Source organism: Panthera tigris, chromosome D1 (genome assembly GCF_018350195.1).
Source record: "Panthera tigris isolate Pti1 chromosome D1, P.tigris_Pti1_mat1.1, whole genome shotgun sequence".
In the NCBI taxonomy this organism is placed as follows: Eukaryota; Metazoa; Chordata; class Mammalia; order Carnivora; family Felidae; genus Panthera; species Panthera tigris.
Window position 1 is genome coordinate 38,617,711 of NC_056669.1, and position 16,478 is coordinate 38,634,188.

The window sequence follows — 16,478 nt, forward strand, 5'->3', positions numbered from 1 at the left end:
AAAACAGCTCAAAATGTATTCAAATATTGTTACCACACAATTCCATAAAGAATGCTCGTAGTAGATGCACTGCAATGCTCAGAACCCCATCCTGGGAAATAAATTTCACATTGGTCTAGATTCTTCGAGAACTTGCAATGCAGAGAGCTCCCTTAATCCTTACCCTGGATCTGACATCTACAGAGAGCTACTGGGGTCCAGCAGCCGTGGGCAGTCAGGAATGGGGGGCAGCTAGGAGTGGGGGGGGGCAGCCAGGAGTGGGGGACAGCCAGCAGTGGGGGCGGGCAGCCAGGAGTAGGGGGGCAGTCAGCAGTTGGGGACAGCCAGGAGTGGGGGGGCAGCCAGGGTTGTGGGGGGGGGAGGGGAGACGGGGAGGGGGCAGTCAGCAGTGGGGGACAGCCAGCAGTGGTGGGCAGCCAGGGGAAATCTTAAGTCAGTTTGGCAGGGACCGACCCATGTCTGTTCAACATTTCAAGCCTTGACTTTTCACTTCCCGAAAAGGAAGGAAGTTTTTTGGAATAGTAGCTATTAATATTCCTCTATTCTGGTTTTACTCGCTTATGGCAAGTAACGTTATTGTTTGGGGTGTTCCAAAGAGCATCTTTGGGTAACACAACTGACTCTCGCGACCGCCTACCCACGCCGTCACCAAGGACTTGATAGGCAGTACAAAAGCTCGATTCTCCTAACATGCCTCAAAAGAAGGAAATGGGCAACCATGTCCGCACTTTATCAGGGCTGAGCAAAGGAGATGAGGGACCAAGGACACAAAATGTTCCGTCCCAAGAGCAAAGCCTCAGGAGGCCGCACGATCAGGGCGCCCGTCTACTGAAGCCCCAGTCCAGGTAGGTGATCTCGTACACTAGCCGGGCATTTTCCAAAGCACTTGCCATCTGAAGACAGTAAACCAATACCCAAGCCAAAATAGCAAAAAACCTTCAAACAAAAATGGAAAGGGAAAGTCTCTTGCCAGCCACCAATCAACACACTACAGAGCAGGGCGTGGCGTGGCGCGGCGCGGGAGCTGCGGGTGGGGAACCGGGATTCTCGGCCTGGGCTCCTAAGGGGGAAACTTGGAAACGTCGCCGCGAGCTCAGTCCTGGAGGCTGAGGCCCTGGAGGTGGGTGCGCGCTGCGTCGTGCGTTCCGCCGCCTGGTCCTCCAGCCCTGCAGCCTACGGAGCAGATTCGGCCCCTGCCCCAGCGCAGGGCGCCCGGCTCCGCTTGGCTGTCATCGGCCGACGTGCCAATCTCCCTCCTGCCACAAATGTCACATTCCAAGAAAAACCAGTTCCACTTGGAAAGTTTAATTTCTCCCCCATGAAACCAGATTCTTTACAAGGCAGCACTAACAGCAAGGGAGAGCTAAGTCTAACTCCCCAGTTTCTGTCGAAGAAACTTGTCTGGGGAGAACAAAGGAGGAGCAGCTAACGCGATCCGAGCCCCGGGGTCTGGGGCGCGACCCCTTCGCCGCCCCCACCCGCCAGAGCCGAGACTTCCCCGCGAGGAGCACGGGTCCCGCCGGGGCGCCGCATCCCGTGGGGCGGGCCCTGGCGCGCGCCTTTGTCTCGCGCAGAGGGTAGCGGCCACCGGCCACCCGCTTCCGCCCCCTCCCTCGGCGGCCGCGGGACCCGCGCGCGGGCGCGTCTCGGAGAGTGCAGCCATATGGCAGCGCCCCTCCGGTAAGGCCAGCCTCGCCTCGGGGGGCGCATCCGCACCCCGGGGCCCCGGCCCGGCGGGCCCACACAACTTCCCGGGCTCGGATGGGGCGCGGGACGGCGCGGCGATCCCGCCCGCCGGCACCGGGGGCCTGCAGGGAGGCTCGGGAACAGAGTTCTGCTTTCTTTCTTTAAAAAAAAAACAAAAACAAAAAAAAAAAAAACCACAACCATATCTGGGTAAGGGAGAGCAAGATTGCTGTGGCGGACACTCCCGGCCACCGGCGCCCAGTCGGCTGCCCGAGTCGCTGGGGAGCGGGGCCGATCTCAGCCCCGGGGCCCCGAGGAGGAGCCCCGTGCCCGGGGCAGCAAGGGGTGGAGGAGTACCGGTCGGCTGGGTCCCTCGCGTGGGAGACTCGGGGGCGCCCTCCCCGCGCCCGGAGCGGGGACTGGTTACCTTTCACGGCAGACTCACAAGTTCCCCGGCGCAACTTTGCCCTCCACATGAGGCGACCATGGCTAGCTCAGTGGCGCGGCTGGGGAAGGCGGCCGCCGGGCAGCGTGCAGGGCATGGCGTGGGGCAGCGCGGGGAAGCGGCGCCCGACAGTCAGCCCCATTCACACAGGAAGGAGTGAAACGCCAGGGCTTCACCTCCAGCCCCGAAGCCGACAGCCGCTGCTGGGTCCTAGAGCGTCCCGCGCGCTCCGCCGCCGCCCGCGCTCCCCGCTCCCGGCTCCCCGCTCCCCGCGCTCGGGCCGGGGAGGGTCGTCCCGCCCGTCACTGTAACCCTACACTCCACCCCCGCCCCGGCGCCCGGCCGCTGGGCCCTAGAGCCCGTCTGCAGCCGCCCGCCACCCCTCCCGGGCCGGGACGTCGCCCTCTGAAATTGCCCCGAGCTCAAGCTGACGTGTCTCCCTCGGAGTTTAGGAGGGCGACAGCCGCCGTCGCAGCGTTCCCTGCCGCGGTTTAATTAACGTCAGACTCAACAGTTCTCCCTCCTTCGGCTTTCTCTTCCTTCCCACCAGGCCAACTCGGGCAGAAATCGGTTTCCCGGTCTGCTCTCAAAGTCCAGATAGGTTATGTTTAGGATTTTTTTTTTTTTTTTTTCTCCTGAAGTGGAATTTCCAGGTGAAAAGCGGCCACATTCTCCGTGCATTCCCCAGGCCCTGGTGCGTCGATCACGCACTGGGATTGGACGGCCAGCAGCTACATTCGACTGCGTTGACCGGCAGAAGGGCCAAAAGAGATCTTACAGCCTCAGAAGGTAAATGTGTTGGCAGACTGTACATCCTGTGGTCACAAACCCACAGGCTGTTATCTGCCCCGGTGGAGGCACAGAAAGTAACTCTGGAAAACTGGTGCCGATTCTGCCACACCTCTTAAATCAGGCTGTACTAAGAAATCCTACTCACCCATCCCATTACACTCAGTTATTCTGGGCAGACCTCTGGAGCCTGGATCTGGGGACCTGGAACCACAGGACCATGACATTTCTCCGAAGCTCTCAGGGACTAGCTCTGCTACTCTGGAGGTGGGGAGGCCAGGGAATAGAATAGTTGTTGTGGAAGATGTTACCTGGACAGTCAGTGCATAGCACACTTCTTACCTGGCGCGCGTCTCCTCTCTTTGCCCTGTCACTAGACCAGGATTTCTTCCGGGATTCCTGCCTGGATTGTGGCAATTACCCAATTAGTCTGGAGCAGCCCTACCCTTCCAGTCAATTCTGGTGGATTATATATCCTGATTCCAGACTATTCTTCTGATTCCTCTGATGGCTCACTAACCTCTACTTTCAAGATAAAACCCAAATGCAGTAGGTTAACAATCATTTACCAAATACCTACTTCGTTTAAAGTCAGCTATCCCAGGACTTGATAGCACATAAATGAAACAAAAAGAAACAACAGCTAACTGGCCTTTTAAGGATTTATTTAGATAAGATACGCAACCAGAAAACCGGAAAGCGCTGGAGAAGCCTGAAAAGTGTGGAGAAAACGGACTACGTGCAGGAGAAAGGAGAGCCTTGAAGGGTGGTGGGTTTCTGACAGAGGTAGCATGTGTAGGAATTTAGTATAGTCTGAGGAAGAGATAATAGATGGAAAAGGGAGGGAAAGAAGGAAGGAAGCTAACACTAATCGCCCCCATTAGATAACACACTATACCCTAGGAGGCAGCAAAATTCAATAGTTATAAGCATCCACTGGAGCAAAACAGATATGGGTTGAGTTATAGCTCACCTGCTTGCTGTGTGACCTTGGGCAAGTCATTTACTTCACAAACTTCAGTTTCATTTGCAAGGCAATAGAAATAGCCATCGCACGGTGGCAGTAAGGATGGAATGAAGTAACAAATGTAAACTACTTAGCATAATGCATAGAAGTGCTGAACATATACTTGCTGTTATTAATTCCAGCAACCCTTCGATAGCCCTGTGAAATAGGGAGCCAATCTGGGAAATGGTTACAGGAATCAATGACATGTGAAGCTGGACCAAAGGGGATGGAAAGGAAGAGAGAGATACCATGTAGATACCAAGTCTTTGAAGATTCCAAATACAGGGAAGATACCAAATCTTTGAAGCAAGATTTTACTTTTTCCAGTGACTAGATAGGAGGAAGAACAAAGTAAGCAAGTTAACCCAGGTTTTGAGCCTGGGTCATAGGAAGAATGGCCAATGGGTCATTGGACGAATGCTGAGAGAAGCCGAGTTAGGAGGGGGGACTGGTTTGAGAAAGATGTTCAAACACTGTCCTCTGGGCAAGAGGAAATATGGAAAAAGAAACTGGGGAAGAAGCGGAGAACAGAGGTGTAGAGAAAAACAGAAATGAAGCTATGAAGATCGGTTTACTTGGACAATGTCCAGGGCAAAAAATAGGGAAAGGAGGAGGAAGAAGAGGAAAGGCTGGACAAGTAGAAGCGTGGGAAGGTTGGAAGGCATGGAAGCCAGAGGAAGTTGTGAGATGGCCCCTCTATCAAGGGCTACAGATTCCCAGACTTCCCATGGAATGGCAGGCCACCACTTGTGGGCTCAACAATCTGCTGACTGGAGTGACTGGACCCAGCCTGGGCTCTTCAAATTGATACCAAGTAATAATACCAGGGTCAAATGCATGGCAGGCCAATTTGTCCCCTCCATGCACCTTAATTTCCTCAACGATTAATAATCGCCACATCAAATACAGAAAGTGAATAATCTTCCATATCAAATATGAAAAACAGACATAGCTGAATCTGTTGTTCAGGAACTAAGCCCGGAGAAAAAGACTTAAATTTGACTAGCAAGAGGTCGTCAATAACATTTTACACTAGATTTGGCTGCAGATTCCTACATGTGGTTGGGAGCAAATAGAAACAAGGTATATCGACAACAAAACCTGAAGAAAAAACTGAAAGCAGCTTTACTCGCAGTAAGGTTGCAAACCAGGAGGCGTCTGTATTTTCTTTGGATCTGTATACCCACTTAAAGGTCAGCGTTCTTTCTAAAGTGACCCAGTTGTCTTTTACTCACTCCTAGGAAAGTTAAGAAGGCGATGGAACAATTTCAGCACTCTTAGGGACAACTCAAAGGACAGTCTTTAACTCCAAACAGGGCACGTACTGGGATGTTCCAGACCAGTACAGAGACTGCCAGAAGAATGAGGTGACAGAGGCATCCAGGGAGAGGAGAATAAACACGGTCTTTAGAGTGAGTCCCGAGTTCTAGTCCTGTGTCCACCTATTTCCAGCTAGGGAGAGTAACATAACATGAGCCTCAGCTTCCTCCTCTGTAAAATGGGAATAATTACACTTCCCTCATTGGCTGATTATGAGGATTAAATTAGGTAATACATGGGGGCGCCTGGGTGGCTCAGTCAGTTAGGCGTCCGACTTTGGCCCAGGTCATGATCCTGCATTTCGTGGGTTCAAGCCCCACGTCAGGCTCTGTGCTGACATCTCAGAGCCTGGAGCCTGCTTCAGATTCCGTGTCTCCCTCTCTCTCTGCCCCTCCCCTGCTTGCACTCTGTCTCTCTGCCTCCCAAGAAATAAATAAATACTAAAAAAAATATATTTTTTAAATAAATTAGGTAATACATGTCAAGGGCTGGACACACAATAGAAATTCAGGAAAAGAAACCCTTCTTCTTTTCCTCCAGTGATTTGAAATACCAAGGAATTGAAATTCTCTATTAAAATGCAAACCTCCATTCCCCTCACACTTCTTCTCTGCACCCTCCAAACACCCTTTAAAGTCCTTATCAACTACCACGTTGGCTAGGATGTGCCCCACAAATGGTCCTGAGCTTACTCGCAAGGAAACAACAGACGGCAAAAGGAGAGTGGTCATGACCACAAAAGAGACCGCTACTGCACAGCATCCCCTACAACAGATGACGCTACATTCCACAGTTCTCAATCAGTGCCTGGTGAGTGCACAAACCAATGGCTGAATATAGCCAGGCTGTCCTTAGCAAAATGCTTGTTTTGCTTGCAGAACATGTAAGGACATTTTTTAAGCCCAAGTTCTGTAGTACTTCCCAAGGTGTGACTTATAAACCAGAGATGTATACATTTAAATTTCTGATGCCCCCCACCTCCAAATTCTAGAGATTCAGGATCTCCAAGGGTGACGTCCTAGAATTCACTCTAATGCCCGGCACACTGAAGTTTGAGGGCCATGAACAATGGTCTCCGACTGGCTCCTTGGGGTCATGGTACTCTCATGGTTCTCCTTCAGAAGCATGCACCACTACATCAGAGCTTAGTATGATAAAGGTAAAGGATGATGGGTAACATATTAGGGGATAAAAGTAAAGCATTATGGGAGCACTTGATGGAGTGACTTGATTCTGTACAGTAGGCAAAGGGTGGGTTCGGAGAAATCCAAGTGCTGAGAACGACGACACTACTAACATAGTTATGGACACAGGAAAGGAAAGCACACATTGTCATGCTTCCCAGCACCTTTCCTTTGAACCTCTTCCTCTTTTCATAAACATAAATGGTCATGCCCCCACCCCCAGATATGATAATCGCCATATTATCGCCAGGCAAGAGGATTTCTTCCAAGCTTTTCTTTCAGTTCTCTGTTTTACGAAGACAATAGTTGTAATTTTTCCCCCTGCTTGTTTCCAAATATAAAATCATGTTCTCGAATAAGCTTTTTCACATGGCACAGGCTTCCTCCAGAGATTCTGACACTTGCCCTGCCCCCATCTTGCAAACTGTTGGCAGGAACAAAATAAGGAGACTGTTGGGAGGGCCTCAAGTAGAGGGGCAGAGGAATATTGTGTGCAGACAGGGAGGGGTCAAGGGAGGAGCCCCTGCCAGGCCAGACTGACGAAGAATGGAAGAGCGAAGAACAAAGAAGAGGAAGATACACAAGCTGAAGCACCTCTGAAGTTCTGGGAATACCAGGTGCCTTAGAGATGAGGGAACGGCTCCTCGGAGAAACTCAACGTTATGTAACAGAACAGGTCATTTGGAAGCCCTGCTCCACTTGAAGCTTACCCAAGGACTCTGCTGATGATGAAAAAATTTCCCTACAAATATTTATTAAGTACCTACTAAGGGCCAGGCTCTGTACTGCCATCCTACCTGGGCGTTAGGCTCGTTTAGTAAGTTACAGATCTGAGGCCTGTCTGTCTGGATGCTTTTAGCTTCACCACCCATAATGACACCAGTCTCTTCTTGCCCATGGCTTTCTCCTGTGAGTATATTAGTGAGTATGCGCTAAACACATAATTTGATCCATATAAAACACAACAAGCATGTCCAGGGAAAATGCACTTACACGAAATAGCTAAGGAGGAAGAATGGAGACAATGGCCTCAAACAAACCTGGGGTCAGATCCTGACTCAGTAGCTAGGAATTCTTTATAAAGAGGCTGGCAAGTAGCAGGTATTTAATGAATAGTAATCATTTTAATTATTAATCGCTACGCTTAGTATAGAAATCTTAGGAGTATGAAAGCTCATACTTTTTGGTTGGTTGGGGTTTTTTCCAGGGTTTCTCAGGGGCAGTGCTACTGACATTTTGGACCCAATAAGTCTTTGTTGTTAAGGGCTGTCCTGGGCATTGTAGGGTGTTTCTAGCAACATCCCTGGCCTCTGCTCTGCAGATGCCAGGAGCAACCACACCTCCCCCCAGGTGGTGGCAGCTAATAATGTCTCCACTCATTGCCAAATGTCTCCTGTGGGGTAAAATTGCCCCCAGTTAAGAAACCACTGAATGAGTTGAGTAACTAATGGTGCCCAGTTTTCAGGCTCCCAAGCTTCTAACCATATCGATCATTCTGTTGAATTGTTGGGGGAATCCAACTTCAGACGAATAGGAGGCAGCCTCAGTTCTGTTCATCCAATGAACATATCATAATATGGCAATTTCTTCCTTTTCCTCTTTTCATGAACAAGAAACTAGTTATGTTTTTCTCTATTTCCAATGATGATGTAGACACATTTGGGATGTTCCCCCTAAAACTGGAATCATACTGAGTTTCTAAAACGACAGCAACATAAAATCACCAGTAAAAACAAGGATTGTGAGAGTAACTAGAGATAACTTAGGTCAGAATGTCTGTCTTCCAGATGGTATGTAGTCACCATTCTGAAAAGGACGTTTGGGTGTTTGATTCTGCAAACACGTCCTTAGCTACAAACGATAGCGAGAAGGATGGTCCCTCCACAACCCATACAGCAGTTCCGGTTCTTTTCTTTCTAGAATATGCACTCAAGATGGCATGCCTTTTACTTTAAATGCCAAAGACAGAGAAGTATGGATGCTCTCACCATTCCTAATGGCTTCAGCCATTCTGGGTGGTTCAATTTAGGAGAAAAATATCATTCTACAGCATGAAATCAGACTTGGTGGAAAGTTAAAACTCACATCTTTTTTTAAGTTTATTTATTTTTGAGACAGAGAGAGAGAGACAGAGAGAGCATAAGCAGGGGAAGGGCAGAGAGAGAGTGAGAGATTGAGAGAGAATCCCAAGCAGGCTCCTTGCTGTCAGTGCAGAACCTAACACAGGGCTGAATCCCCCGAACCGTGAGATCACGACCTGAGCTGAGATCAAGAGCTGGACGCTCAACCAACTGAGCCACCCAGGTGCCCCTAAAATTCACATCTTACCTGATAAGTTATCCATCCAGAAATCAGAGAGTATTTTGTGTGTGTCCGCGATAAAGCCAGTATCACACTAAGCAGAACAGAGTCTTTAGAAAAGTTGAAGGTAGAAAGGGAAATAATTAGAAATAACTAGAAACAATTAACACCTTAACAGAAGGACCAACTGAAAGGATTAACTGAAATCACACTAGCGTTTGACAGAAGGCCAAGCCACTGAGAGCTGTGATGGTGCGTTCGTTCGTTTGTTCATTCAAAACCTATTGTTGATCGCATTGACTAATAAGCCACACTCTGCTGGGTGCGTGAAGACTGCGGTATGGGCTCTGTCCTCCTAACGTGTATACAAATACATCTGTACTTACACACTGGTCTATGTGTGATGAAGAATGGGAGTGGGACACAGTAACAGAGGCTAACGAGGGAGAAGGTGGCTACTTAGAGGGCTGGAAAGGGAAGGCATCTCCAAGGTGGTGGCAGAAGAGACGGGGAGCGCCCCGGCTGGTTCGGAAGCGGAAGCAGAGAAGAGCTCAGTGAGAGGGAAGGACGGGAAAGAGACAAAGGGAGGAGAGGGCCTGTAGGGACGGGCCCTGGAAGAGTTCCATAGGAATGTCACCAGTCTCCCTCACCCAGTGTCTGCGAAGAGTTCCTTGCTCTTCAACCTTTAGGACATAAGGTATGTACAATATGAGTTTCAGCTTAAGTGGGAGAGAGACAAGGAACATCAGAAAATGAACAACTTGGGACAAACAATAAGGAAAAAAAACAAATGGAAATAACCTGAAAGTGAAATCCACGGTCTGTGTATTTGGTCACAGTATCTGCACGAGAGGTGCCGTCTCTCCAGAGGCTTCGATTGAATCCCGCTGAAAACGGGGACAGACCCAGGATCCTCAGTGCCAGCAGGGCAGTGGATCTGAACTTTTAGCTGCATCATAATCACCTGAAGAGCTTGTTAAAACAGACTGCTGGGTCCCACCCCGCATATTCTGATTCAGTAGGTCAGGGTGGGCCCAAGAATTGCATTTCTAACAAGTTCCCAGATGATGCTGATGCTGCTGGTCTGTGGACCACACTTTGAGAGCCACTGGTCTCAGACCTTTGGGGCCCCATGTCTCTATGCACTCCGAATCCCAGCCTAAATGAGGGAACAGGCCTCTTGCCTGTTGTAAAAGAACGATCAAAACCCAGCGTTCTGTCTTGAACTAAAATTACTTGACTTCATGAAAGTTCAGTGTTTCTTCTTCTTTTTTTTTTTTTTTTTTTTTATATTTATTTTTGGGACAGAGAGAGACAGAGCATGAACGGGGGAGGGGCAGAGAGAGAGGGAGACACAGAATCAGAAACAGGCTCCAGGCTCCGAGCCATCAGCCCAGAGCCTGACGCGGGGCTCGAACTCACGGACCGCGAGATCGTGACCTGGCTGAAGTCGGACGCTTAACCGACTGCGCCACCCAGGCGCCCCAGTGTTTCTTCTTTTAATGAGTAGTAATTACAATAGCATCCACTTCAAAGTGTTATGAGAAATCCATGAGTCAGTTGCATGTAAACTGTAAAACTCTCAGCCCCGTGCCTAGCAAGCGGCACATACTCCGTAATTCTTAGCTTGTTATTACTAACCCATCATCCATTTTCTTTCAAAATACGGTCATTTGAAGAGGAGATTTCATTTTTGTTGTGCTAGACACACAGTTTCTTTTCGTTTACGTTTCTTGAGTTTGGGAATATTTCATTGGTAGATCCAGGAAATCTTAAGATCCAGGGCATCTTAATTGGAGCCCCCTCTGCCACAATTGGGGAAAATACCTCCAGATTACAGACCAAATGAAAAAAAATGGGCTAGAGTCGGTATTTTAGGTAAATTACGAATATTCAGTAAGTATACACACAATGAGTATTGATGAATGGAGTGATCGTAATGTGGATGGGAGGTTGAGGTCAAGGGGTCTGCACTGCTCAGGCTGTATGTGAGGCCATGCACCTCGCTGCCCTTCAAAGCCAGGTTACAGTGAAACCTTCCGCCACTAGAAAGCACTCAGCAGATGTCGCACAGGATGGAATGGAGAAGCCAGAGAGTATTCAGGACATTACCTTGCGTGGAGAATATTAAGGTACAAACATTTGTATGTGTGAGTCTAAATGTAAAATGTATCCTGATACTGGGTCACAGTAGGAAAAAACGTTGAAAACTCTAGACGACAAAACACAGACCACTAGGTGCAAGAGGCAGAAAATCAGGTTTTGCTCCCTCCAAGGAAGCTGTTAGCATAATGCTCACCACAAAGCAAAAGAAACCAGATTTTCTCAGGTGGTGGGACCCCCACACCTATATCACCCCTCTGGCGATGATCTAACACAGGCTGAGTGACGATGCATTACAGAAGGAGGGCCCTGGGTCTTACTCCTGTGTGGACACTAAGATCTGCTGACTCTCCAAAAGGGAATGAGATCAGACCTGAGCTTCTGTTACAAGAGAGAATGGCGAACATCAAAACCTTAACACCCAGACTGCAGACGCCATCCAGCCTCTCTAGGAGAAGGAGTTGCTCTGTGTTGATATATTACACAGACGGAGCACGCATCCAGTCCCTGAAGTTGTTTAGGTTTTCTACTGTAGGATTAATTTCCAAAACATCCTTTTCTAATTGAGGTGATAAAACAACTCAGACATCAGCAATCAGGCCTCATTGATGGAAGCCCCTAAGTGGAGTCCCATGGGGATTGAGTACCTGGTGATAGGAGCTGAGCTGTGTTTTATCACACCTCCTACCAGAGCAAGCTAAAATCCAATGCAAAGAACAGAGTGTCCCCAGACGCTGCTCCCACACCTAGAGCTGCCAGATAAAACACGTGACACCAGTCGGATTTGAACCTCAGGAAAGCAGCAGAATTTGTCCAGTATAGTATGTCTCAAATATTGCAGAGGACATGCATATACTTTTAAAATCGTATTCTGTTTACCTAAAATTAAATATAAGTGGGGATCTTATGTTCTTGTTTGCTAATTCTGACAAATCCCTACCTACCCTGGGTTATGTCTCTGTATCTGCCTTAGAGGATTCTTCAGTCTCTCATTTGGTAAACAGTGCAGATGTCGGCACCAAGGAGGTGATGGTGGTAAAAAGCAATAATGATGCGAAGAATCACAAAAGGAGTGAAATTCACATGAACCTGGTGTTAGCTGAGCCCCACAGAGCCAAACGTAAGAGCCTTTTGAGAGCGGGACAGACTCCATGAGGCATCAGGACATGCACACATTTGCGGAAGGAGTGGATGGGGTTCCAGTCCTACTCTGTAGAGTGTCCACGCTAAACCTCAGGCTGGGATGAGGGAGAAGATTCAGCTTCGTTCATCCGCTGTCTGTTACCCAGCACTCTGGAACGCGATCCCTACAGGAGGAGCGGACTGTGGCTGGCTCGTTATTCTAAGGCAGATGTGACGCTGTTCATGCCCGGTACCATTGCTCTAGGAGATCCTGCTGTGAAGAACGGATCTCTTCCAGGAAGCCTGGTTGGCCTCCCCTCAACCCCCATGACTGAGTCAGATTCCTCTTCCCCAGGGTCCCATGCTCTCCTTGTGTACTTCCCTTTTCCTACTTACCGTAATAATAATAATTACAACCACACACAGAGTGCCGACTATGTGCTAAGTACTTTGCATACACTATCTTATTTAATCCCTCCCAATTAGCCTATGAAGCCGGTATTTTGCACTCCCATGTCACAGATGAGTAAACTGAGGCCTAGAGAATGTAGATAACCTGCTCAAGCTCCCCAGTCAGTAAGTACCCATGGGCTTGGAGGAGCCAGAACTCCACACTGTGAATTTTCTGTTAATTGGGTTTTCTTCCCCACTTAGATCATCACTTCTTTGAGGGAAGGATTGTGTCATTTCCCCCTCGTGTCCCCAGGCGTAGCCTGCAGTGTGTAGCAAGTTGTAGGCAGTATTATAAACCAGGGAAGCCCGTATGTTTACAGTCAGATAGACCGAGGTGCAAATCACAGTTCTGCCATGGATCTGCCACTGAGAATCAGAAGTCTGGGATCTTATAGCTTACTCTGGGATTGAAGGCGGTGGGTAAGAACCTTAGCAGTAAACAACAGAGCTGGACTCAAGCTCTGGTTTCTACCACTCACCAGGTGTGATTTGACAAGTTATTGAACTTGTCTAAGCTTCTGTTCCCTATCTGTTAAAGGAGGGAAATAATAGTACCTGCCTCTCAGGATTGTTTTAAGATGGCTGACATAAATGTCTTAGCAAATACCTAATACATTGAAAGCACTCAACAGACATCAGCTCCCTTTAATATAGTGCAGTTTTAAAAAATGTGTACTTATTTTGAGGGAGAAGAGAGAGAGTGTGCAGGCATGAGTGCACATGCAAGTGGGGGAAGGGCAGAGAGAGAATCCCAAGCAGACTGCACTCTATCCACACAGAGCCCCGTGCGGGACTCGATCTCATGAACCATGAGATCAGGGCCTGATCATGAGTCAATGCCTAACTGACTGAGTCACTGAGTCAGGAGACCCTATTATAGTGCATTTAAAGCTGCCATTTGAACCGGAGTAAATAAATTTTGGTTAACCCCTAGCATAAGTGTTGCACATTTTAGATATAGTTTTTATTCAGGAGATCCGAACTTGGGAAAAATAAACCCCATCGTGTAAATAATTTGGGGGAGACTTATTTTTAAAGAATTCATCAAAGGAGAATTTAGTCTTTTTAGTATGTAAACAACACTGGAAGACTTCCCAGAAAAAGAAAGAAATATCCATGAGAAGGTCACACTGGGAGTGTGGAATCCGGGCTACCATGTTCCGTTGTGTGGGCTGTTCACTGCACAAGGGTGGGCTGAGGGAGTGAATGAGGCAGAGGTGGAGGGCTGAAATCCAGCTTGCACTCTGCCCACTAAATTGGGAATACCGGCTCTGCTCTTCAGCTACTTGGAGGGGTTAGTTTTTTCTAATTTGCTCAAAGGCACTGTTTGAGCTTGTGGTGGCTTTAACTTTATACTTTTGTGGTTGATTGTTTTCCCTTTTATCTTCTTTCACTGTCACTAGATGAGCAGAATAAGAGAGGAAAAACAGAATGGAGTTCAGAAGGAAGATATACCTGAAAGTGATGAGGGAAATGGGGGTACGGCAGAGGCAGCAAAAAAGAGCAACATTTATTAAATGCTGGTCATTTGTCAGGCACTGCCCTAAGTGTTTTAGATGTGCTAACTCATTTGACCTCGTTATATTCCTATACGACCAGGAGAACCACTGGAGGTGAAGGAAGCAGGTGGTCACATGAGGTTAACCCACACAAGGGTCCCACAGGACAAAAAATCACCTGGAATATTCCTTAGTCCATAGCAAATGTTTGGAATCTGGAATCCCTCTTTTGAGAGTGGGGGGAAAACGGCTCTTAGAGCCAAAAGGGAAATATTTTTTTGCTAAGGAGATAGTCTCAAGTTCTCTGGCTGGACAACCACAAAAGCTACAATAATGGACTTTTCTTTTTGGTAAAGAGCCAACGAACAGTGTGAGAGACAGAAACACAAATGCCCTGGCAGGTTACAAATCTCAGCAGTAGACTCTCATCATTCAGCTCCCCTCCAACCCCAAACTTTCTGTAGCGTTCATTTCAGACCAGGTTCTGCACCCACAGGTCCTTCCCTCTTCTCCTAAAAACCTGAGGTTTCCATCAAGTGTTTACTGTTAAACAGTGACCTGAAAGCAGCTATAGCGTCCACGGTTCCCAAACCTCTGAGTTTGAAAATAAATCTTGCTACCAGGTGGTCAGTGATCTTGCCAACTCTGGATTTGGGGGTACAGAGGTCACAGAGAGAGACAAATTAAGCAGAGATAAATACACATGCATATTTGACATGAAACTAACCGCACATGTGTGCCATGACGAACGTCCATAACTAGCAAGCCTTTAAGGAGTGTGTTTCCGCAGGCAGCAGCTAGGGACAGCAACATCGCCCCTGAACATCTGTTTCCCCCATTTTGCCAAAGAGCACTCTTTCTTTTTTTTTAATCCTTTTTTATAATCTGACCTGTTCCATTCTCTGGCAGAGGGCCCTATGAAGGCAAGCACTGCTTTTTCTGTCCATATTCCAACTTAAGATGGGAAAAGGAAGGAGGGAACAAGAGAAGGAAGGGGGAAGAGACAGACATAGGGAAACGGGTAGAGATGAGGCTGGGGAGAGAGAGAGAGAGAGAGAGAGTGAGAAGGGAGAAAGGAGGAAGGGGGCAGGAGGAACACAGAGAGAAAGAGAGCACACAAGTGACACCAAATCATTTTAATGCGCCTGAGCCCTGAGCAAACCTGATTTGAGAAAAACACAAACAAAAAGAACATACTCCAAAATGATCACCCAGTAGGAACGTGACCCAGAAATCATAACCACAGGATTCCTGAACAGACCAAGCTGGTTATTTACAATCTCTAGACTCCAGGAGCACTTAACAATTGATGAAATATCATTGCTTATAAGTAGTCAGGTTGTGTTTAATATTCAGGAATAACTGAACACAGGCCTATATATTTCTAGTAAAACATCTTGCTGGCAAGAAAAATGCCTTTTCCATATTCTTGTGGTGTGTGTGTGTGTGTGTGTGTGTGTGTGTGTGTTCTATCCCCTTATTCTAGATCTCCTTCCTTGCCCTTTCTTCTGTTTAGCCAAGGTAGATAACCATTTATCCCCCAGAATTTATTGTCATTTTCCCTTTCCTGCTCCCTCTCTCTCCGAACTAGAACACCCTGAGGTAAAGCTTCATCTCCCCGGCAAAGCACAGTATCGTTTTGCAAATGAACATCAGGAACATGGTGATGAATTTTCTACTTGAGCCTGAGTCCACCTGTCTTTAGTTCCATTTTCAGATTCCTCTCCAAGCTCCTACTGTCCTGCTCCAAATCCTGCGGCTGCAAAGGTCTAATTTCCTTTCGAAATAGCGTGAGCACCATCAGGAAACCATAAGAGGTTTCCTGTCCCAGGGACACTAGGCTGTAATACAGAGCAGGAAGAGCAGGAAGCGAATGAAGGAAGCTAGGAGGCGTTTTTCTGGTTGTTGCTTCAGATCCTATTATGGAAAATTCCTTTGGAGCATACTGATCGTTATTTGTTGGTCTAAAACAAACATATACATATATGTTTGTTTATATATATAGTCTATATATTATGTATATGTATACGTGTGTGTGTGTATATGGTATGTATATGGTTAAGAGCACCTACCATTCATGCATTTATTCACCAAATATGTATGCAACAGCCATATACTGTATTGCCAAGCCCTGTGCTAGTTACTTTTACATAATTTATTGTATTAAACCCACAACCAAATTCCCCTGGGAGGAGGGCAACTTGTGTAGTCTCCTCCCCAGGAAACTGACATTGGCTCTGGAGCCAAAGATGATATTTTTCAGTCTAAGGTTTGCCTCTAACTAGCTGTGTGATTTGGGAAAGATAATTTAACCAGTGTGAGCCTCTGTTTCCTCCTCCATAATGTGAAAATAATTCCTTCTGCTCGTGGAGTTGTTCTGAGGAGGAAATGAGCTGATATCCCCAACCAGATCAATCATGGAAGACACTGAGTTGCCCAGATTTACGGCACTACACTGCTGACGAATCTTCTGTGGCCGTTGTCTGGGAGCCAGGAGGCCTGACCACACCCTGCGGCAGGGTGAGGTTTCCTGTGAAGGGAATTGAATTTCCCGATGTCAGTCATCC

At 47.7% G+C, this 16,478-nt stretch overlaps 1 protein-coding gene across 5 annotated transcripts in view; it reads right to left on the reverse strand.

Moving 5' to 3' along the window:
- AMOTL1 (angiomotin like 1) overlaps positions 1–16,478 on the reverse strand; it is a 145,787-nt gene that overhangs the window by 91,266 nt on the left and 38,043 nt on the right. The window contains exon 1 of one of the 5 annotated variants that reach the window (XM_042957678.1): positions 2,114–2,393. The exons of the other annotated variants lie outside the window; for them this stretch is intronic. Coding sequence (XP_042813612.1) covers positions 2,114–2,162 — 49 coding nt within the window. The 5' untranslated portion in view covers positions 2,163–2,393. Of the gene's footprint in view, positions 1–2,113; positions 2,394–16,478 lie in introns of those variants that run through there. 5 annotated transcript variants of the gene reach the window in all.